Here is a 20,768-nt window from a genome sequence, read left to right on the forward strand (position 1 = left end):
CTACAACCCGCAAGCTATAATTACAACTTAACAAGTTAAGACCCCAGAAGTTATCCCAATATGCTCTCATTATTCAGCTTAAGTATATGAAACACAAAATCATCATCGTATATGAACTAAAACCGTAATCAAAAAAAAAAAAAAAAAAAAATCAATCCTTTTATTTTTGTGTTCTTCTGTTTAAATTTACATCGGAAATTTTATATTTAAATTACTTACGAAACCAATCAAATGCCAATATTCACAAAAGCGTCTGTGAAGAAGAAGACAACGACCTCTGTTTGCTTCTTAGACAAGACATTATGATCCAGTAGAAAAATCCTGCGATGAAGAAGCTGAAAAACAATGCGTTGTCGTAAACAACGACGAACCCATTTGCGATCTTCGACAAAGCTCCGATCTTGTGTAGAAAACCAGGCACGACTGGGATAATTCCGGCGACCAAAGCGACGATGGCGGCGACATTATATCCCTTGGAAAAATAATATTCCCCGGAGGTACTCGAAGAGTACAAATCTCCAATGTTCAGTTTCATCTTCTTCATCAGGTAATAATCGGCGAGAACTATGCCGCCGATAGGACCAAGAAGCGCCGAGTATCCAATGAGCCATGTGTACACAAAGCTCTCACTCGATTTGAGCAATCTCCACGGCTGACACACGATCCCAAGAATCGCGGTTAATAACGCTCCTCTTCCGAATGTGAAAACCTTAGGGTTTAGATTCACAAGCGCGTTTGCAGGCGCGACCACGTTTGCAGCTATGTTTGTGGTAATTGTGGCGAGGGAGATTCCGAGGATAGCAAGCAGAGTTGTGGCGAGGCCTCCGATTTGACCGAGAAGCTGAATCGGATTGGAGATAACTCTTCCAAAGATGATACTTGTGGAGGACGTAACAGCTAAGCCAACGAACGTGAACAAACCCATAAAAATGGGAAGACCGGCTTGACCAATGATTTGATCGGTTTGGGATTTTGCAAACCGGGAGAAATCAGGGATGTTTAAAGCAAGAGTTGCCCAGAAGCTTATGTTTGCGGTTAGGGATGGGAAAAAGAGAGACCAGAACTGAGCAGAGGTTAGCTTGGATGACAAGGAAAGCATGTGACCGAACCCACCAGCTTTGAGATAGGACCAGACAAGGAGACAAGAAGTGAGAGTGATCAGAATCGGAGCTGCATACTTCTCGAGCTTTCTGATTCCGTCCATTCCTCTCCAGACAATACAAAGCTGAGCCAGCCAGAAGACGATGAAACAAGAGAACTCAAGCGGAGAAGTGCCGAGCCAAGGTAGTGTATGAGACAAAGCCGAGTTCTTAACGTGACCTGGTAAGAGCAAGAAGATAGCTTCTCCCCCGATCCATGTCTCGATACCGTACCATCCGCAACCGACTAATGCTCTGACTAGTGTCGGGATGTGGGCTCCACGGATACCGAACGATGATCTAGCCAGGACAGGGAAGGAGATTCCGTACATGGTACCAGGCTGAGCGGTGAGAACAAGCGGCACGAGGAGTATTAGGTTGGCTGCAACCACTGTGGCTATCCCTTGCCACCACGCCATGCCTAAGTCCACTAAGCTTCCGGCGAGGTAGTAAGTAGGCACACCAACCACTAGACCGATCCATAAACTCGACATATCCAACCACGAAAACGTTCTTTGGCTTGGCTTCGTCGGCTTCAAGTCGTCATTCGTGAGGGCCGGGTCGAATTGGGATTCGTCGTACCCGAAGTCATCAAAATCTGACCCTGTCATCGCTGAGAATCTTGGGCGGATAAGACCAGATCGGCTCAAACCCAAGTTGTCACCGGACCGGCTCAAACCCAAGTTGTCACCGGACCGGCTCGAAGTCAAGCTGCGATCGCTCCATTCAAAGTGTTTGAGACTTTTATGTTGCGGGTCAGACGGAGACCCAGAAGAAATGTAGAATCTCTCATCGCTGGAAGCTGTGAATGAGACATGGTGACAGAGTTTAGCTTTGGTGTGGGATCTTAAAGAAGAAAGTGAATGACGATTGTGTTTGTGGGGATGAGGATGGAGATGGAGGCCAAGGCTCAAGCAATTGAAGACCATTGAGCCTTCTCTCTCACACAGAAGAGAGAGAGAGAGAACTGAATTGTGAGATGGAGATTGAGTGTTGTGTTGTGTTTGCTGTTCTGTTTAAACCCTCTTGAGTAACATGTGGTGGGAGATGAACCATGTGTTAGTGGATGATTTGTCGCTCTCACCTCTCATTTTCCTTCTCTTTCAATACATAAAAAAACTATATTAAAAAACAAAAGATTCTATTTCGTTCTTTTTTTTCACGTAAAAAGATTCTAATTTTCATGTTACTCGATTCGTTGACTTTCATTAGTTCAATTAAGGAACATAATTTTTTTTTAAATTGATAAAGAACATAGATTATTAAACATAATTTTTTTTTAATTGATAAAGAACATGATTTAATCCCTACAGACTTCTTCCTAACCTATAATTTTCTTTCACTTGTTTCTTCTTAAGAAGATGTGAAAGATACAACATACACGACATAGTCTGAAAACAATTTTGTTTCTTATTCTTCTTCTACCTAATAAATAAGAGCCACATTGACTCGTATACTATTTATATACTACAAAGTAAAAACTCAAAAACAGAGTAGCTCATAGAAGTGTGACCAACCTTTTGGTATCTAAAGATGTTATTCTTTCAAGCGATCAATCTCTTTCTCCCAATTCAATCCAACCATTTGACGGCCAAAAGGAACAATCAGATTGTACCTAAAAACCTGCACAGAAAGAAGAGAGCACATAAGTAAATCATTATAAACATCACAGCATGATCTTAATTCGTGGTTCAAGACTTGCCATGTTGTTGATTTCTTTCAATTGTGTTTTCAGCATATCTGATCTCTCTTCCCAACACGACTGGTCTTCCTCGAATTTCATAGTCCATGCTTTTTTCAATGAAACTCTCCATTCTTTTGCTTTGTTTCTTATCTCTTTGTTGAGCTCCACCCATTCAGGAGCAAACCCGTTCTTGTTAAGAATTCTGTATAATGTATCCTCCGCTGGGTCTGCGTGCGGATTTGTGTGAAGGTTCAAGGGTTTGCCTTTACCCGGTAAGTTCTCAAAATGGCCTTCTTCCATTGAATGCCATATCCTTTGCTCGACCACGTTGATTATGTCAGTCTCTGACCTGCAATATGATCTCATGTTAGCATCCGTTACAAGAAGGTCAAAGCAATAACATGTATCACAAGAAGAATCGCATCTGGAATTTTACTAAAGAACCACAATGCAAGAAAAAAAAGCAAGAGCAACAAGCATATGCTTTCTCTGACAAAAAAAAAAATTGTCATATCATTCACAGCAAAGCTACTGCGCAATTGTGACAACATCCAAAAAGAAAAGACTCGGCAACATACTCAGATGAATCGGATAAAAGCCAGTTCTTCGATTACCAAACACTAACCGCTACTACTACTATTTATCAAATAAAAGGTTGATGACAGTCCTAAAGACTTGGCCTCTTTTAGAGTGAAGAGACTCTTTCACAGCTTTCTCATCAGGCACAAAACCCTTTTCCTTCATTTCTTGCAACAGTTCTCTAGCTGACTCCTCTTTACCCTCTCTTACAAAAGCTTCAAACACAGCCGTGTAAGTGGCAGCATTAGGGCTCATGCCATATCCCATCATTTCTAACAAGTACTTCTTCGCATCCTTAAGCGTGTTGGCATCCACTGCAAGCCCTTTGATCAAAACCGTATATGTATAAGCATTAGGCAAAACGCCAGAAGCGAGCATACGCAGGAAAACCTTGAGAGCCTCCTTGGGCTGGCCTGCCTTAGCATAGGCCTCAACGATAGCAGTATGGGCCACCACGTCTGGCATGTGGTGCTTCTCTTTGATCTGAGAGAAGAGCTCGAGCGTCTCATGCGTGAGGCCGTCTTTGGACAACGCATCAAACATTTTGACAGCTTCATTCGTAAGACCTTGTGTTTTCATCTTGTGGAATATTGCTTGGAGATTTTTAGGATCCTCTGGTTCCTCAATCGCAGGTTTCTTACTGAAAGGGTCATAAGGAGGCGGGAGCTCTGGCTTGCCAGGATCTTCAGTAACCGGAGTTTCCTCATCATCAGACAGAGAGAAATTGACTTTGGTGTTGACTCGCTTAGTCTCGGAGCTGAATTGCCTTGCAAAAACTCTACCGCAAAACCAAGGTAATTTGAATTGAAATGTGGAGAAGAAAACGCTAAAACAAGGTAAGAAGATTTCCCAGAGAGATGAGTTCAGCATTTGGTATTTGGACTAATCTGCAACGACACTAAATTCTCAACGAAGCCTAAGAATATACGATATCGATTCCAAAGTCCAGCAGATTCAAAGCATAGCTTGTAAAGGATTATACCTTACGAAATCGCGCCGCCCACGTAGCTCCGGTGGGAGTTTCCGGTCATGGACTGCGTCAATCACGGCTGAGTAGCGGTCAGTAGTCTTCTTCTCCCGCCTCTTCGATCCCGCCGTCAAATCCTCGGGAGACGACCACCAAGAGGACGAAGACGAATAAAAGGCGAAAGCCCAACCGAAATTAGAAAACTCAGAGGAAGCGATATCTGACGCCAACCACCGATTTCCGATGGACAAAAACGACGGCCGTGACGGTGATAACGCCGCCAATGACCTCGCGAGACGAAACGCCATGGCCTGAGCTCAGCTGCTCAGGGAGAGAACTCGGAATGTTCCCGACTTTAGTTATTATTATTTACACCAGATTTATTATTATTTACGCCAGATTTGGAATACGGCGTTAGCGTCAACACACGTTGCCGTTTTCCACATCCGTAAATAAAGTGGATGTCGTTTACTTCAACAATTTTTATGTTTAGTTTTTGACTGGTTACATTTGCTACTTGCGTCTAGAAAACTTTGTTACATTTGTAAAATGGATACAAATTTACCGCAAGCGCAAATGTGTTTGGTAGAATAACTCGGTAGACAGTAGCGATGTTAAATTTCTTTTCATCATATGCTATAATTGTATATCTTTCTTAATTGTGATTTGTGATAGGTTAAAGGTACGTCCAAAACTTTAAGACATGATGCATGCTATACCTATATACTCTCTATATATATGTATATATATATATAAGTTCATGTTTGAATATAATAAGTTGTTTCTTGTTCGTATATGTGTATAATATTTTGATGAACTGAGATATGATGAGAAGATAATGTTGAAATTTGTACAATGCGCGCAGATAGTCCAGATTGGCGTATTCAAGTTGTGTATATAATTAAACTATGGTTCTCACAACAACAAAATCTCGTCTTATTTACTCAGTCGTTGTGCTGTCCGAGACACTAATTGTCTAGTGTAACAGGAAAAAAACAACTAAACCATATTATTTAATAATGATAATATAGATCCGATCATCGTTGACGCCAAAATCAGGAAAATATCCGGAGTATATTAATAACAACACACTAATGCCCTAAAATCCGTCTCTCGGCTTCTGCTTTAATTTCCACGACTTTGATTTGGTGCTTCGATCATTCATCTTCCAAGCTCTCGTGTGCTGTGTGAGGTTTTTTTTCTAACTTTCTACCCCCCCCTTGAAGATATTCGTTTTGTTTTCTTAAACCTTTCCGTTTGAGCTATTGTATATTCTTTTGAATCAAGAAAAGAGCTCGGATTGTTGTTTTCATGGGGGTGTATCGTTGGGAGTCGAACAGTATTTCGATGGCAATTTCTTTTTGAAAGCCCGATTTCAATTTTCTTTTTTGCCGTTCTATTTTTTTTCAGGAAGATTTGTTACATGTCTAATACATTATCTATAGACATCAAATGCAAAAGTGATAAACCAGAACTCATATTGTTGATCAGTGGTTTAGAGATGAATTTTCGTTAATTTCTCGTGGTTCGACCAAACTATAAAAAATATGTATTTATTTTTTAAAGGGCATATTTCAGAAAAATAAATGGTTCATTATTTCGCTATGCATATTAAGATAGTTGTATAATAATTAATTTTCGTTAATTTGGTGTTGTTCGACCAATACATATTTGGTGTTCTCGTATAGTTAGGCTAATTTTTTTCCTTAAACAGCACGTAATGTGATAAGATATCACTAAGGATTGTTGTAAAATAGCACGCCCTATGAAATAATTCAAGTTTATTTGGTTATTCATTCCATCTATGGTTTTACTAGTAGCATTGCACCCATTCAATTAATGAAAATCTAGAGAGGCAAGTGACATGCAATGAACACTGAATTCGCTTTGGTCGATATATATGAGTTTCAGATTCAACTGAGATTCCGAGGAAAGAGTCAACTTAATCAGCAGAGATGGAGACGGAGACAGGAACTAGGGTTTTTCTATCAAACGAAGAACAACAACAAGAAGAGCCATTGTTACCACGTCCCATGGTGATATCTCTCTATCTTGGCTATTTTCTTGCTCGATGGGGTGCAAGGTCTGATCAAATCTTAGATTAATATAAGAGTATGATTTTTCGTAAGATAGGTTCTTTAATTATATTTAATGTATATATATATATATATATATCAGAAATTTTGAAATTGCAGAACATGGGAATTCTCAGTGGCTCTGTATATGATTTACCTCTGGCCAAACTCTCTGTTTCTCACTGCGATGTACGGTGCTGTAGAATCCGGTTCGACCGCCATTTTCGGTCCCATCGTAGGGCAAATGATCGATGGAATGAGCTATGTTAAAGTTCTAAGACTCTGGCTTGTAACTCAAAACCTCTCCTTCATTGTTGCTGGTGTTGCAATCGTTGCTTTGCTGCTTGCTCCTGATCTCAAGTCTCAGAATTTCCCGCTTTTCGCAACGTTGGTCGTGTTGACGAATCTTTCCGGCGCCGTCGGAGTACTCTCCACTCTTGCAGGCACCATTCTCATCGAACGAGACTGGTAAAAACTAAGGTTTAGTTTCGAATCATATAAAGTGGAAAATATGATATTTTGTATTTGCTTTTTATTACAGGGTTGTGGTTATGTCGGAAGGTCATTCGCCGGCGGTTTTAACAAGAATGAACTCTGTGATTAGAAGCATTGACTTGAGCTCGAAGCTACTGTCTCCGGTTATCACTGGTTTGATCATTAGCTTTGTCTCTCTGAGAGCATCAGCGATCACATTCGCGGCTTGGGCTACTATAACCGTGTGGATCGAGTATTGGCTCTTCATCTCTGTGTATAGTGGTGTTCCTGCGATAGTACAAAGCGATGCGAGAAGGAGTTCAAGGTTAATGTCTCGAACGCAAGCAGAAGAGACAGACATTGCATCTCGTTATCTTCATGTTCCTCTTTTGCAGGGAACAACCTCAGAGGACAACATACCAAGTAGAAGCGGAATCATGAGGATTCTTGAGAGAATCTCTGGATCTTCTTTTGTTGCTGCTTGGAGGAATTATCTCAACCAAGAAATTGTGCTCCCTGGAGTTGCTCTAGCTCTATTGTTCTTTACCGTCCTCAGGTTTCCTTTTGACTTCTCTCTTTTGATCTCTCTCTCTCTCTCTCTCTCTCTCTCTCTCTCTCTCTCTCTCTCTCTCTCTCTCTCTCTCTCTCTCTCTCTCTCTCTCTCTCTCTCTTGTGTTTGGAATATGATATAGTTTTGTTTTGCAACAGTTTCGGAACATTGATGACGGCGACATTGGAGTGGAAAGGGATACCTACTTATATCATTGGTATAGGCAGAGGAATCAGCGCAGGTGTTGGACTAGCTGCTACTGTCGTCTACCCTCTCATGCAATCCCGTCTCTCGCCGCTTAGAACCGGACTCTGGTCCTTCTGGTCTCAGGTATCTTTATATATATGATGATACTAATCCAAATTTGACATCAAGCAAACTAGGTATAAATGCAATGTTATATTGTTATCGAAAACAGAGGAGAAAGAAACAGAGGAGTATGATAATCTTAGATTTATTGAGATTTCTATTGATTTATTAAAAACAGAGGAGAAAGATACAAAACTGGGGTTATTAATCAATCAAGACCTCCACAAAATACTAGCCTAAGTAGATTATTACAAGAACACCTAAAAGACCAAGAAAAATCAAAAACCTAATCCTGATCCTACGTATATATAAGATGTACGTATGCTAAATAAAAACCTTGTTTGAGGCTATCTAATGTGTCAATACTATATAGGAAACGATCTTTGGTTCACCTGAAAATGTTATCAAAAATGGGTTCTTTTTTCTCTAGTGGACCTGTCTTTTGGTCTGTGTTGGATCGATATGGGTTGAGACAGAGAAAATAGCATCATACATGCTCATGGCTGGGGTTGCTGCGTCTAGGCTTGGCTTGTGGATGTTCGATCTAGCCGTAATCCAACAAATGCAGGTATGAATATATAGTAAAGCTATTTTTTATGTTTTGCTTCAAAGTTTTTGTTTTTTTTTTTTTCGGTTGAGTGTGTGATGATGCTTTGGGAACATTGTCTTAGGATCTTGTACCGGAATCAGACCGTTGTGTGGTTGGCGGTGTTCAGAACTCGTTGCAAGCGGCTCTTGACCTGATGGCTAATCTTTTGGGTATCATTGTGTCTGATCCTAAGGTAAAAATTCAATTAACCAGTAAAAACATGTTGATTTATTATTTCACTTTCATTAATTTTTGTTATATTTGTGTTTCGGGTGTTGTGATTTCAGGATTTCAGGATATTGACGTTATTCTCGTTTAGTACGGTTTCTTTAGCCGGGATTCTCTATACAGTTCATGTCCACCGTATCAGAAAACATATATTTCACTTGGACAAGATTCCTTTATTGAACAACTTTTTTGTTTCATAAATATAATTCAACTTAATTACTATACTCCCTTCTCATTAAAAAAGAAAAACATGTAATGATAAAGAATGTGCCATCATTTCACATCTCAAATCATCATTTTATTTCTTTCCGCAAGCGCACCCTTTTACTTTATAGAAATGTACTGACGACCAAATTTATAGCCGAAAATAAATCGACGATTTCGCTTCTCTTTTTTTTGGTCGACGATTTCTCCACTCCTTTATTACAGCCTTTTGTAATCGAAAATTTACAATCATAAAACAAGGTGGGAATTTATCTTTTTCACAAATTTTGTTACTAAACCATTTCTATTCAGCAGTAGATTTTATTATAAATAATGGATGAAACCTATATCATCTTATACATTTACATAGAACGACATCACATATGCCATTAACCCACGCCAGATTATTATATATTTTGACCGTCGTCGACCTTTGGTGTCCTCTCAACGTATAGAATCTTCTGACCTACTCATCAAGTAGGAAAAAAATGTATTTTAAAACAGATTTCATAGAATTGTTTTGGTATTTAAAGTTGTAATTGGTCATGAGTGATTCTAATTCAACTCATCCATATATTGACCTCTTACAAATGTGATCATATACACCCTCCTTTGTGTCTTTAATCAAAGATATACTAATTCCAAATTTTACTGTCACTTGAATGTTAATTTTTGGCATAAATTTTACCTATTAACATTCCGTTCATATGTTCCACGGCCTGTCCAGCGCTATCTGCGCTTTCAAACTCAATGAAAGCAAATCCTCGCGACTCTCCTCTGAAATCCTTCGCTAGAAATGAACTTATAATCTTTCCGAAACCCGAGAACATCTGAATCAACGTTTCTTCAGAAACTTGTGGATCGATATTTGCTAAATACAAACTCGCGAATTGGCTTGGACAAAGAGAAGATCTGTGAATATCATTGTTATTCATCTTGAGCTCTCTTCCACACCTTCACAGTGATAAATGTATGTAATGTATCTCTTGGTACCAAAAATAGAAAAGTATATGTGTATTCAGATACACTTAAATTTTATTAACTAAAAGGAGTGATGAAAATTTTATTAACTAATTATTTATAAAAAAAATATTTACTTTTGTTAGCAGTATAGGATGGACAAATAGGTATAACCAATTAAATTCGAATCGATCAAGATTTTAGTGTGCATTAAACTAACTAACATTAAATTGAGCCAAATTATTCCCGTTTGGTGTGAAAACGACACTTACGTTAAGAGACAAAGAGACGAAAAAGAGAGTTGTGGAAGTCCGTACATACCTGTGGCGGAGTAGACACGGCGGAAGACCATTAAACTTAGTAGCGAATACAATCGCCGCCGTCACCAGCATCAATAAAACCAGCGATGACGTCATGTACTCATGTCCCGTCAATTATTTATATAAATCTATATCGTTCTCTGTTTTTTTCACGCTTCTATCAAGAATATTATAGAATCAAAGACGGAGAAAGTGAAGAATGAAAAAAAGAAAAAAAAAAAAAAGGAATTCATGTATATGGAGAAGATGGAGACTGTCAGTTTATATTCTGATCATGTATAATAATTTGTTCTCATTTAATGCTTTTACTGAATTGGAAACCGTGTTTAATTATTGTTAGCTAACAAGTCCAGATTTTATAATTAATTTTGCTTTCTATTTCCATCCTATATGTAAGAGTTATGTGATTCTTTTGTGTGAATAGGAAACAGACGCATACAGATTCCTTTTCCAGTTTGAACCTTAAAGGACATTATCTTTAACATAAATAAATAAATAATTTGAAACCTAAATTGTGTTTACCCCAGTTGCTTTACTAAACAATGTGCAATGTACATACAGAGAAAGTAAATAGATAAATCAGTAACCTTTTAATCATATACTACTATATGAGAATATGTCCAAGAAAAAACCCAAACGATTTTTTTCAACTAAAGAATTTTAATTTAGTTAGACTGGCTGATAAACCTGATAAATGTCTACGTTAGGTGAATCGGTGGTTGATACTAGTTATATACCTCTCTTTTCTATAGACCCAATAGAAATTATGCATACTGAAAAGAAAAATCTGATAAAAAAAAAAAAATCAAATAAGAGCTTGCATGAAATTATAAATATTACTTGAGAAATTGCTTGGAGCTAAGTATTAAGCGGGAGTTAAACAGCTTTGCGAAATTTTTTCTAAGTAAATGGAATTGGTTTAAAAAATAATAATTAACTTCAACGTTAAAATTGTTTTGAGTTTTGCGGTTCCCCTTCTGTCCGTCGTCGTTTCCTCTACTTCTTCTATAAATGGGCGGTATGGGCTTCGGGCTTTTCTCATTTCGACTTGCTTGGTTCAAGTTTAATGGGCTTTATTATCATCCATCATACAGAATAATAATACGTACTTAAACATACCATAGAAAGATAAAAATTAAGACTCCCACTAAAAACAAGCCTAGAGGCTCCGATGCAGTAGATTTAAATTCACTGATATGAAAACGCTATCGAAGATACTATTGAGACAGAGAGATAAAATGTAAGTATTTGAAGAAAGAAAAAGTAAATCATCAATAGCTCAAAGCAGCGAGGAAGACGAATTCGAGAAACCCTAACATCGATTTTGTGTGCCAGCTTTCAGATTTGAAACAGAAGAACAAAAGCCCAGAAACATTGAGGAGGATCAAGTCACCAATATTTGTTGATTCGCAAATTAATTCGAACTCGACCTTCCTTTTCGGTGTCACACCATCCCGAGTCGATTGCTTGAAGACGAAAAGACAACTGTAATTGGGCCGTACAATGCCTTATATAACTGATCCACACCGTCGAAATTCCTGCATAATATCGCAACCGTCAAATTATATTTTATTTGTTAAAAAGGCATATCACAATAACTTGGGCGTGGGCCATTAATGTGGGTCCATTCTCATGGACTGATCTCAACGGTTGAAATGAGAATGATTTAAATCAACATATGCTGCGTTCACACGGGCGCTACAAATACATGTTTAAGAGTTCTACAAAAACCTCTCACCGAGGTAGAAGCTTCTTCTTAAACTCAGATGACAACAATTTGTTCCGGTATACAAATCATGAGTTCTTTGGATTTTTTTTTTTTCCTCATCAAAGTTGGATGCCATCGGACTGGTTACCGAAATTTGGTCTCAGACGAATGCCATGGCGTTGATAAAAGATATATATGCATTATTGTGTTAGCCTTTGTCTGTAAGTTGTGACGATTTGGTCAAAGCTTTTGAGATGGCAATGTTTAATTTGTTAGTAGTGTCAAAAAATTTGTGTAATGTAGCCGATTTTGGTACCGAAGAGAAAGGAGGAGAATCTTTAGTCCTCCACGGCTTTTACGTGGTAATTTTTTTATTGTAAAATTAATATTTGTTGGTAATAGGATTTGGTAGGATGTTAGGTAGTGTTATTGATTTATTAAAAAAAAAACTACTATGTTATAAAAAAAAAAAATAATCATGACCCATATTTAAAAAAAGTTCACTGTTATTTGCTTGATCTGTAGACATGTGGTTACTATTATTTGTTGAATTTCAAAAAATACTCAACTTTGGGACCATGCCTAATTTGGCATATTCAGTCCTTTAACCCATCTCCTCCACATAACTCTCTCTCTTTCTCTCCATTTCGCAGCATTTGTTCTAAATCTTGGGAATGGATCCCCTGATAAAACCCTTCTTCTCACTGTTACTCTTCTTTTCATCTACCCTCCTTTTTGGTAATTTACACTTATCTTCATATTTTTCTCATTACAAATGATTTTGTAATATCCATATGACTAATTTCACAAGTTACGATTTGTTAGTTATATATGGATGATGGAACCCTTTTTTTGGGCAGGAGAAATCAATGGAGTCGAGGGTTCAAATCAGCATCATCAATATCATGATCACTTGTACGGTCCAAAGAAGCTGTTTGTGTTCGGAGATTCTTACGCTGATACAGGAAACATAAAGAAGTCTCACGCTGTGTCATGGAGAGTCCCTTACGGTATCACTTTCCCCGGTAAACCCTCTGGCCGTTTCTCCGATGGCCGAGTCTCCACCGATTTTCTAGGTACCTCTTCATTTATCCTTAATTAGTCTTTTCCTTTTTTTCGAGCCTAATGCTATTAAACGTTATCTTTGATAACTTCAAATGAACACCCTCTGTATTGAAAATAATACCCTTTAAATGAACATACAAACTATATATATGTTGGTGGATATACGGGTGCAGCGAGATTGATGAGGATAAAATCACCAATCCCTTACCTCTGGAAAGATTACGCGGGAAACAAACGGTTACGGTACGGAATGAATTTCGCGTACGGAGGAACGGGAGTGTTCAACACTCAGAGTTCGAGTCCCAACATGACCATTCAGATCAATCTCTTCGAGCATCTCCTCGGCGATGATCTCTACTCTCCATCTGACCTTTCTTCTTCTCTCGCTCTCGTCAGCGTTGCTGGCAACGACTACTCCAATTATCTCACACTAAGCCGCTCTATCGCTGTAAGAAAACTTATATAACTTTTAAACAATAATTTGATATATTAGGTTAGGAAATATATCATCTATTCGTTATTGATTTTCCGCCTGTATTGCAACTCTCAGGAACTACCAGCATTCATAAAGCAAGTGGTGGATCAAACAGAGGTGAATTTGAGGCGAATCCACGCCTTTGGAGTTGAAAAGATAGCAGTACCATCGCTGCAGCCGCTCGGATGCCTCCCTCTATACGCCTCGTTGCAGGGTTGCAACGACACTTTTAACGCGTTGGTGAACTACCATAACACCTTGTTGCAGCAAGTAGTGGCCAAGCTCAACAATGAGACCAACCATTCTACTTTCATCATCTTTGATTTCTATAACGCCTTCTTGACCATCTTCAAGACCAAAGGAGAGAATTCAGGCGGTATACATTTTTTGATCCTTAATAGATAAAAAAGCAGTTTTTTTTTTTTTTTTTAAATAACGCTTTCTTGTGATATGTTATGTATCGAGATGCAGGGAGTAGGAGGTTTGAAACCCCGTTGAAACCGTGTTGCGAAGGAAGTTGTGCGCATGTGGACGATAAGGGTGAGAAGAAGTATAGGTTATGTGATGATCCTAAGTCTGCTTTCTTCTGGGATGGACTTCACCCTACTCAGCAAGGATGGGAATCTGTTTACTCAGTTTTAGGCAAAAACCTGACCGCGTCTTTGATCAAACCATAAACCCACTTTTTTCGATTTTTAGGATCAATAACCGATATGTGTTTGTGATTTTAACTTTTCTTCATCTTATAGTTGTTATCGATCTCTCCATATTTTGAGTATATATATATCTCATTCGCACATAACCTAATCAGTAATCATCATGATTGAAGTTCACGTTGAAATTTAAACGATTAGGGTTTAGTATTTCTACTAACAATTTCAATGATGAATAGCCAATATAAATATTTTAAATGATAAGAATACATGCTTCTTCTTTACGCTCTAATGAATCATAGAAACACACACGCGCGCACTACACTTAAAAGTTACTTGTTTTAAGGTTACCTAAGTCTATATTAAGACATGAGTAAGAACACTTCAATTTCAATCCCTAAGGTTCTCTCCTCCACATACTCTCCCTTTCCTCTCCCTTTCTTTTGGTCCCTAAGAAGAAAAAAAAAAAAAAGAGAAGCCTTTGCTATCTTGAAATGTATAATCTGATGAAACTTTTCCTTTCACTCTGTATCTTCTTTGGTAATGTACAATAATATTCTTATAGCGCTCTCTCATCACGACAGATTCTACTAAAACCTCTATGGCGGAATTTTGAATGATTTTTTATTTATTTAAAAATAAAATGTGCAGGAGGAATCAATCAAGTAATATGTTCAAATCAGCTATCTGGACCAAACAAAAGTCCGAAGCTCTTTGTGTTCGGAGATTCATATGCGGATACGGGAAACGCGAAGCAAGATGCAGAGTCTTGGATCTCCCCTTACGGTATAACTTTCCCCGGTAAACCTTCCGGCCGTTATTCTGATGGTCTCACCTCCACCGATTTTCTAGGTTCTTCTCTCTTCTCTCTTCTCTCTATCTCTCAGTATATCGATGATAAATGTAAACTAACCTTTGAGAAATTCTTACTATACACTTCTTTTTCCTTAAACATTTTCTTTTTAATAAGTATATCATTAATTAGGTCGAAAGTTAAATAAAGTTATAACTCTACCTAGTATTGGTCCGTGGATGGATATATGTATGTGTGCAGCAAATACTTTGGGTGCAGAATCGCCGTATCCATGGAGAAGTCACGGGAGAAAGAAACTTAGGTTAAAACGAGGAATGAATTTTGCGTCCGGAGGGTCAGGAGTGTTTTCGGCTGATCCACTGCCTAATTTGACTGCTCAGGTCACTTTCATGGCTGACCTTCTCCACGCCCGCCGTGTCTACGCTCCGGAAGATATTCATCCCTCCGACGTCTCTTTCATTAGCTACGCCGGAGGCGACTATTTTGATTTCATCCTCCGAAACCGCCCTGCCGCTGTAAGAAACATTCATGCACTTCATTGCATCATGTATATATTCATAACTTATCTTCATTGCATCTTGCATGCAGGATTTGAAAGCATTCATAGAGAAAGTCATGGATAATTTGTACGTTAGAATGAAATCATTGGGAGATCTGCTATTTAAGAAGATAGCAATATCATCGCTGCAGCCGATTGGATGCAGCCCCTTTTTCTCCGCTGCATCCTCATACAAGAGTTGCAACGAGTCATATAGCGAATTGGTGAAAGTCCACAACAATTCGTTGAAAAAAGTCGTAGCCAAGCTTAACCAAGACTCGAGGCTTAGGAAGAAGGGGCAGCATTACTTTATCATTGATATTCACAACGCTTTCATGACCATCTTGCACAACAAAGGTGAAAATCCATAGTAACGTAAGTTTTTTTTTAGTAACGTAAGTTTCACGTTTGACCTTTAATATTAAACCCTAGTTTTATAGGAAATGCAGGAAGCACAAGGTTTAGAAACCCATTGGAGCCGTGCTGCCAAGGCGCTTGTGCGCGTGTGGATCCTAAAGGTGCGAAGATGTATACCTTATGTGATGATCCTAAGTCTTCTTTCTTTTGGGATATAGTTCACCCTACCCAAGAAGGATGGAAATTGGTTTACTCGGTATTAGGAACCCTTTAACCGAGTCCTTAACCAAAGCATAAAAACCACTTTTCGGTATCTAAAAGCATCAGCAACCGTGATACTTAGCCCATTTTGCATCGATACTTAGCCAAAAAGAAAATGAAAAAAGTAATTAAAATGAAGAAGCGATGCTTATTTGAGACCCATAAGCATCGATGCTTATTGAATTTAATAATATTTAATAGCTAACCATCCCAAAATCAGTTGCTCCAATGTTCTAAAACGCCAAAATGTATTTGAGTTTTTCAATAGAGTAATTAGGTGAAATCGCAATACAAATAAAAATAAAAACTAAATGGGACATTTATTTAAAAGATAATAATAAAGCTATTTCATTGATCATGCTTACAAGAGCAATTCGACCAATTCAAATCGTTTTATCCATTTCATTTAACTATTATATGACACAAATCACCCGTAATAATTATATAAAATAGCATACTCCATAACAAAAACACCAATAATTTTAAAAATATTAATTTTAAAAGTCCATTAATTTTTGACAGGTTAATTTCCTAATAACGATTTGTTAATTTGTCGTTTTCTGAAATAAAAAACTTTCAAACTCTTGGTATCTAGCTAATCAACTCTTTTGATGCTTTTTTTTATCACGTTCAGTATGTTCTCTGCGTAGTTGTTGTTCTCTCTCTATCGTTGGATCTTTATTTATGTTTGTTGATTAATATATGTAATGGTATTTGGTAGATATTGATTCGTTACTATTCTTCCAAAACTATACAACCTGAACAAAATATATAGAAATAAAACCTACTGGTATTTTTTTTTTTTTGGGATCAAAGAACCTATATATTGGTATATAAGAAAAGGCATACGAGGATTTAATAAACACGTTCGTTGGGACAATAAATTAAAGGGAAAAAGTAACTTGTCAATAATCAAGGGGGATGTGCCAGTATGCCATTGACGTTAATTAAAAAACTTAAAATAATAGAGTCTTTGTGTCATTAGGCCGCCACGTTTTTTCCCCGTGTGAATATAAAAATCACAAAGACAAATAATAAATAATTCTAATATCCGCACACCTACGAATTCGAAGTGCACCGTGTGATGAAGAAAATCAAATTAGGAGAATCGAAAAAGCGAAGACCTATAACCGTACCGTAGTAATAAGACTTCAAATATGAACGTCAAAGACCAAGAAATGGAATATCTTTTAACAACATAAAAAAAACTAAGAAATGGAATGAAAATGAAATGAAAAATGAAAAATGAAAATTCAATTTCAACACTAATATCACTTTAAATATAACCCTAAGACGCTAAATAACTAAACAACATAAATTAATTACACCGCCCAATTTTGACAGAAAAAGTCGTATACATATATACTAACCAAGACCAGGAAACATGTAAAAAATCCTCTAAATAAGAAAAAAATGCAAAAACTTTTTTGGATCGAAGAAATTTTTTATTTAAGTAAGTATAATAAGAAATCCAAATGGTGAGAAACAGAAAATGAATAAATACAAAGAATAAAGATACAAAAGTTGACCAGATTTTTATCGAAATAAAAAAATGACCAGATCGTAGTCGTTTTATATCAATTCTAAGGCGTAGTGGCTTACTATATATAAATAAAGCCATTATAAAGACATTAGTGAGAATACAATCCAATTTCAATTCTCAAAGAGCTCTCCTATAAACCCATCTTCTCTCTTCCACTCACTGTCTCTACCTCTCTCTCTCTCTCCCTCCCTCCTATCCTTTCTATTTGTCACTAAAAGTGAAGTCTTTGCTCTGAATCTTGAAAATGGATTCTTTGATCAAATTCTTCTTCTGCCTCTCTCTTTTCCTATTCATTTCTCTCATTTTTGGTAATTTAATTTAAACTCATCTTATAGTTATCATCACAACGGATTCTTTGAAACCCATATGTCCCCAGTTTTTTTATTTTATTTTTATTTTTTGTGCAGGGGAAATCAATGGAGTCGAGGGCTCAAATCAAAACCATCACTTGTACGGATTTAGACCAACGAAGCTGTTTGTGTTCGGAGATTCTTACGCCGATACCGGAAACATTAGGAAGTCTCTCTCTAATTCTTGGAAATTTCCTTACGGTATCACTTTCCCCGGTAAACCCGCCGGACGTTTCTCCGACGGCCGCGTCGCCACCGATTTTCTAGGTACGTCTCTTCCTCTTCACAATCATAAAGTAGCAATATTATCTCAATATTTCTAACTTAAATTCTTAATCAACTTTATAGACCAACCAAATAAAGTCTCATGCTCTACTTACCTTACTGACTTTAGTTTTAGAAATTAGTATGCTGTATTGCAACAATATACCCGATTAGCATTAGACTATGTGGAAATGGTTATCTGATTGATTAGTGTTGAGTACCTAACTAATTGATGTTTAAGCCCCATTTTTAAATTAATAACAGCATGTGTTAAACTGTTAATAATAGGGTACATAATTTATATATATATATATGTAAATGATGACGCGTATTAAATAAGGTACAAAAAACAATGATGGAAGAGTGGTCTAGTGTCAATCCAGTGCGCGACTCGCTTTTGCTTTCTTTCTTCTCGCCATCTTCTTGTTCCACTTTGCTTTTTTCTGAAGTGATTTTTCACTTTCGGTTTATTGATCTTAAAAATATATTTCTTTCACCCGAAAATAAAAATTAATTTCCTTGCTATGTAGAGGTCGGACATAGCATATATGAATAACAGATAATCAGTTTGTTCCTTTTAGATTCATAGTATTCGGTGCTGATTATTTTTTCCTTCTTTGTCCTTTATATATATATATATTTTTTTTTTCCCAAAGGTTAGCTTTTCCAAATTTTTTATCATAGCCACTACCACTTAGCATCAATAAAGCAAGACAGTTCATGCTTCTTTTCTTTTATATCCATTTTATTCTTATAAATAAAAAAGAGTACTATAAAGATGTTAAAAACAGAAAAGAAAAAAAAGCAGCTAAACCACGAGCTTATGCGCTGTCAGAGTCCATACAATTAGTTAACATAAAACTAAAAAGTTATATCAATAGTCTTTCTATATAAGTTACTTAGGATTGATGAAAATGTATTAATTTTTATTTTTGTCAACGATTCTTGGAACAATAATACTGACCAAATCTTACTATACTACTGGTTTTAAAGTTGTACTAATTAATGAGTCTGACAACTGCATATGTTAGAAAGTTAACTCATTTGAAGCATAATGTTGCAGTCTCCAGCATGAAAGTTAACTGCATGCATTTTCAATCTATACTCGAATTATGGTAAATGCTCTTTCTCGAATCATGCAAATATCTCAGATTTTTTCCTTTTCTACAGCAAAATTCGTGGGGATAAAATCACCAATCCCATATTTCTGGAAAGATTACGCGGGAAAGAAACGGTTACTACACGGTATGAATTTTGCGTACGGAGGAACAGGAGTGTTCAACACTCAAGTTCCATTACCCAACATGACCACTCAGATCGATTTCTTCCAGAAGATTCTCACCGCCGGCGACATCTACTCTACCTCCGACCTTATTTCCTCCGTCGCTCTCGTCAGCGTCGCCGGCAACGACTATTCCACTTTCATCGCCCAAAACCGCCCTGCCTCTGTAAGAAAAAAAAAAGATACATTTCATATTTATAGTGTTAATCTCTATTAATCTTTGGTCCGACTTAGCTAATGTTTTTATTAGTGATGCTAGTAAAGAGTTTATACTGTTTAAGGGGTCTACAACTAAAGACTATTTTACCCTTTCTAATTTTAAGTTTAAAGCCCGGTTCAAGTTATTTGTTTCCCTTTGTAACCCGGTTTACGTTTTAAGCCCGGTTCAACAGAGTCAAATGTGCAAATTCAACAGAGTCCAATGTACAACTAGTCTGTTTCAGTTTATTCATGTTACTCATTGCACATTTCACAGGAATTTCCGGGATTCATAAAGCAAGTGGTGGATCAAACAGAGGTGAATTTGAGGAGGCTCCACGCCTTGGGAGTGAAGAAAATAGCAGTACCGTCGCTGCAGCCGCTCGGTTGCCTCCCAGGGATCACCGTTGCCTCCTCGTTTCAGCGTTGCAACGAGTCACAAAACGCGTTAGTGAAACTTCACAACAGCTTATTGCAACAAGCCGTAGCAAAGCTCAACAACGAGACCAAGCAGTCGACTTTCATCATCCTTGATCTCTACAACGCTTTCTTAACCGTCTTCAAGAACAAAGGAGCCAATCCAGGTTAAAAAAAAAACTGTCTTTTTTTGTTTATCTACAAGAAACAACCGTGTCTTTTATTCCTTGAGCTGATTTGGTTCGTTTTGCGGAAATGGCAGGGAGTACAACGTTTCAGAATCCGTTGAAGCCGTGTTGCGTAGGCGTGAGCAGCGAGTATCGCTGTGGAAGTGTGGATGAAAAGGGAGTGAAGAAGTATGTGATATGTGATGATCCTAAATCTGCTTTCTTTTGGGATAGAAGTCACCCTACAGAAGCAGGATGGAGATCTGTTTACTCTGTTTTACGCGAAACTCTTACCTCTTCTTTGATTAAAGCGTGAGAAACACACACAATAAGAACACTACTTTTTTTTTTAGGTTATTTCTTCTGAAACCGCAGTGTTTGTTCTTTCTCTGTTTTTTTTTTCCCGGCATCTCTTTATTCATATGTGTTTTCTATGTTGTGTGTTAACGGTTGTGTGACTAATAAAATCTCTAAACTTGTTCATGTCTATGATTAATTAGCATCCTATTTTAGCTTCACTAAGAGGGGGAAAAACAAAAACTAATAAACTAATAAAAACTGGGAAATCAGGGTGGAACATGATCCTAATAACACGCCA

The 20,768-nt window shown here is 37.4% G+C and overlaps 7 protein-coding genes across 11 annotated transcripts; 4 read left to right on the forward strand and 3 right to left on the reverse strand.

The window, feature by feature from the left end:
- Positions 1-142: 142 nt before the first annotated feature.
- On the reverse strand, positions 143-2,108 carry LOC18019284 (purine-uracil permease NCS1). Its single transcript, XM_006398746.2, has one exon. It carries the CDS (start codon positions 2,066-2,068, stop codon positions 242-244), a length of 1,827 nt encoding a protein of 608 aa, XP_006398809.1. The 5' UTR covers positions 2,069-2,108; the 3' UTR covers positions 143-241.
- LOC18019285 (pentatricopeptide repeat-containing protein At4g38150) lies at positions 2,088-4,751 on the reverse strand. Of its 4 annotated transcripts, none has more exons than XM_024155803.1 (4): positions 4,385-4,751; positions 2,842-3,172; positions 2,657-2,762; positions 2,088-2,239 (listed from the first exon to the last, which is right to left on the reverse strand). In XM_024155803.1, the coding sequence occupies exons 1-3, from the start codon at positions 4,675-4,677 to the stop codon at positions 2,676-2,678; spliced, it is 711 nt and encodes a 236-aa protein (XP_024011571.1). In that variant the 5' UTR covers positions 4,678-4,751; the 3' UTR covers positions 2,088-2,239; positions 2,657-2,675. The 4 variants fall into 4 exon arrangements, with proteins under 4 accessions (XP_024011571.1, XP_024011572.1, XP_006398810.1 ...); XM_024155804.1 differs by having other exon boundaries at positions 2,198-2,234; XM_006398747.2 differs by lacking the exon at positions 2,088-2,239 and having other exon boundaries at positions 2,402-2,762.
- A 1,573-nt stretch (positions 4,752-6,324) lies between these two features.
- Positions 6,325-8,794, forward strand: LOC18019286 (solute carrier family 40 member 2). 2 transcript variants are annotated; one of them, XM_024156747.1, is made up of 7 exons: positions 6,325-6,452; positions 6,565-6,912; positions 6,986-7,503; positions 7,575-7,798; positions 8,208-8,345; positions 8,449-8,559; positions 8,654-8,794. In XM_024156747.1, the coding sequence occupies exons 1-7, from the start codon at positions 6,325-6,327 to the stop codon at positions 8,792-8,794; spliced, it is 1,608 nt and encodes a 535-aa protein (XP_024012515.1). The 2 variants fall into 2 exon arrangements, with proteins under 2 accessions (XP_024012515.1, XP_006398811.1); XM_006398748.1 differs by having other exon boundaries at positions 6,986-7,474; positions 7,627-7,798.
- Positions 8,795-8,897: 103 nt separating this feature from the next.
- LOC18019287 (polyadenylate-binding protein, cytoplasmic and nuclear) lies at positions 8,898-10,317 on the reverse strand. Its single transcript, XM_006398749.2, has 3 exons — positions 10,080-10,317; positions 9,487-9,752; positions 8,898-9,264 (listed from the first exon to the last, which is right to left on the reverse strand). The coding sequence occupies exons 1-3, from the start codon at positions 10,172-10,174 to the stop codon at positions 9,206-9,208; spliced, it is 420 nt and encodes a 139-aa protein (XP_006398812.2). The 5' UTR covers positions 10,175-10,317; the 3' UTR covers positions 8,898-9,205.
- A 2,068-nt stretch (positions 10,318-12,385) lies between these two features.
- LOC18019288 (GDSL esterase/lipase At5g03610) lies at positions 12,386-14,104 on the forward strand. Its single transcript, XM_006398750.2, has 5 exons — positions 12,386-12,524; positions 12,647-12,862; positions 13,025-13,299; positions 13,402-13,702; positions 13,798-14,104. The coding sequence occupies exons 1-5, from the start codon at positions 12,461-12,463 to the stop codon at positions 14,001-14,003; spliced, it is 1,062 nt and encodes a 353-aa protein (XP_006398813.1). The 5' UTR covers positions 12,386-12,460; the 3' UTR covers positions 14,004-14,104.
- A 369-nt stretch (positions 14,105-14,473) lies between these two features.
- On the forward strand, positions 14,474-15,962 carry LOC112086821 (GDSL esterase/lipase At5g03600). Its single transcript, XM_024156748.1, has 5 exons — positions 14,474-14,519; positions 14,631-14,831; positions 15,034-15,308; positions 15,382-15,688; positions 15,781-15,962. The coding sequence occupies exons 1-5, from the start codon at positions 14,474-14,476 to the stop codon at positions 15,960-15,962; spliced, it is 1,011 nt and encodes a 336-aa protein (XP_024012516.1).
- A 1,642-nt stretch (positions 15,963-17,604) lies between these two features.
- LOC18019289 (GDSL esterase/lipase At5g03610) lies at positions 17,605-20,671 on the forward strand. The gene is made up of 5 exons (XM_006398751.2): positions 17,605-17,800; positions 17,900-18,109; positions 19,277-19,554; positions 19,864-20,170; positions 20,266-20,671. The coding sequence occupies exons 1-5, from the start codon at positions 17,737-17,739 to the stop codon at positions 20,484-20,486; spliced, it is 1,080 nt and encodes a 359-aa protein (XP_006398814.1). The 5' UTR covers positions 17,605-17,736; the 3' UTR covers positions 20,487-20,671.
- Positions 20,672-20,768: the final 97 nt, after the last annotated feature.

Source organism: Eutrema salsugineum, unplaced genomic scaffold (genome assembly GCF_000478725.1).
Source record: "Eutrema salsugineum unplaced genomic scaffold, Eutsalg1_0 scaffold_2, whole genome shotgun sequence".
NCBI classification, from domain to species: domain Eukaryota; kingdom Viridiplantae; phylum Streptophyta; class Magnoliopsida; order Brassicales; family Brassicaceae; genus Eutrema; species Eutrema salsugineum.

What these genes read in the sequence shown, in the direction of transcription:
- LOC18019284 (XM_006398746.2), bottom strand. Translation starts at nt 2,068, where the DNA reads ATGGTCTTCAATTGCTTGAGCCTTGGCCTCCATCTCCATCCTCATCCC.
- LOC18019285 (XM_024155802.1), bottom strand. Translation starts at nt 4,677, where the DNA reads ATGGCGTTTCGTCTCGCGAGGTCATTGGCGGCGTTATCACCGTCACGG. An exon ending in GGGCGGCGCGATTTCGTAAG is followed by an intron (nt 4,181 to 4,384) that starts GTATAATCCTTT and finishes GTTTTGCGGTAG; the next exon opens with AGTTTTTGCAAGGCAATTCA.
- LOC18019286 (XM_024156747.1), top strand. Translation starts at nt 6,325, where the DNA reads ATGGAGACGGAGACAGGAACTAGGGTTTTTCTATCAAACGAAGAACAA. An exon ending in TCTGGTCCTTCTGGTCTCAG is followed by an intron (nt 7,799 to 8,207) that starts GTATCTTTATAT and finishes TTTTTTCTCTAG; the next exon opens with TGGACCTGTCTTTTGGTCTG. An exon ending in TCATTGTGTCTGATCCTAAG is followed by an intron (nt 8,560 to 8,653) that starts GTAAAAATTCAA and finishes TTGTGATTTCAG; the next exon opens with GATTTCAGGATATTGACGTT.
- LOC18019287 (XM_006398749.2), bottom strand. Translation starts at nt 10,174, where the DNA reads ATGACGTCATCGCTGGTTTTATTGATGCTGGTGACGGCGGCGATTGTA. An exon ending in CCGTGTCTACTCCGCCACAG is followed by an intron (nt 9,753 to 10,079) that starts GTATGTACGGAC and finishes ATCACTGTGAAG; the next exon opens with GTGTGGAAGAGAGCTCAAGA. An exon ending in TATGAACGGAATGTTAATAG is followed by an intron (nt 9,265 to 9,486) that starts GTAAAATTTATG and finishes CTTGATGAGTAG; the next exon opens with GTCAGAAGATTCTATACGTT.
- LOC18019288 (XM_006398750.2), top strand. Translation starts at nt 12,461, where the DNA reads ATGGATCCCCTGATAAAACCCTTCTTCTCACTGTTACTCTTCTTTTCA. An exon ending in AGTCTCCACCGATTTTCTAG is followed by an intron (nt 12,863 to 13,024) that starts GTACCTCTTCAT and finishes ATACGGGTGCAG; the next exon opens with CGAGATTGATGAGGATAAAA. An exon ending in CACTAAGCCGCTCTATCGCT is followed by an intron (nt 13,300 to 13,401) that starts GTAAGAAAACTT and finishes TGCAACTCTCAG; the next exon opens with GAACTACCAGCATTCATAAA.
- LOC112086821 (XM_024156748.1), top strand. Translation starts at nt 14,474, where the DNA reads ATGTATAATCTGATGAAACTTTTCCTTTCACTCTGTATCTTCTTTG. An exon ending in TTCACTCTGTATCTTCTTTG is followed by an intron (nt 14,520 to 14,630) that starts GTAATGTACAAT and finishes TAAAATGTGCAG; the next exon opens with GAGGAATCAATCAAGTAATA. An exon ending in CACCTCCACCGATTTTCTAG is followed by an intron (nt 14,832 to 15,033) that starts GTTCTTCTCTCT and finishes GTATGTGTGCAG; the next exon opens with CAAATACTTTGGGTGCAGAA.
- LOC18019289 (XM_006398751.2), top strand. Translation starts at nt 17,737, where the DNA reads ATGGATTCTTTGATCAAATTCTTCTTCTGCCTCTCTCTTTTCCTATTC. An exon ending in CCCAAAACCGCCCTGCCTCT is followed by an intron (nt 19,555 to 19,863) that starts GTAAGAAAAAAA and finishes CACATTTCACAG; the next exon opens with GAATTTCCGGGATTCATAAA. An exon ending in GAACAAAGGAGCCAATCCAG is followed by an intron (nt 20,171 to 20,265) that starts GTTAAAAAAAAA and finishes CGGAAATGGCAG; the next exon opens with GGAGTACAACGTTTCAGAAT.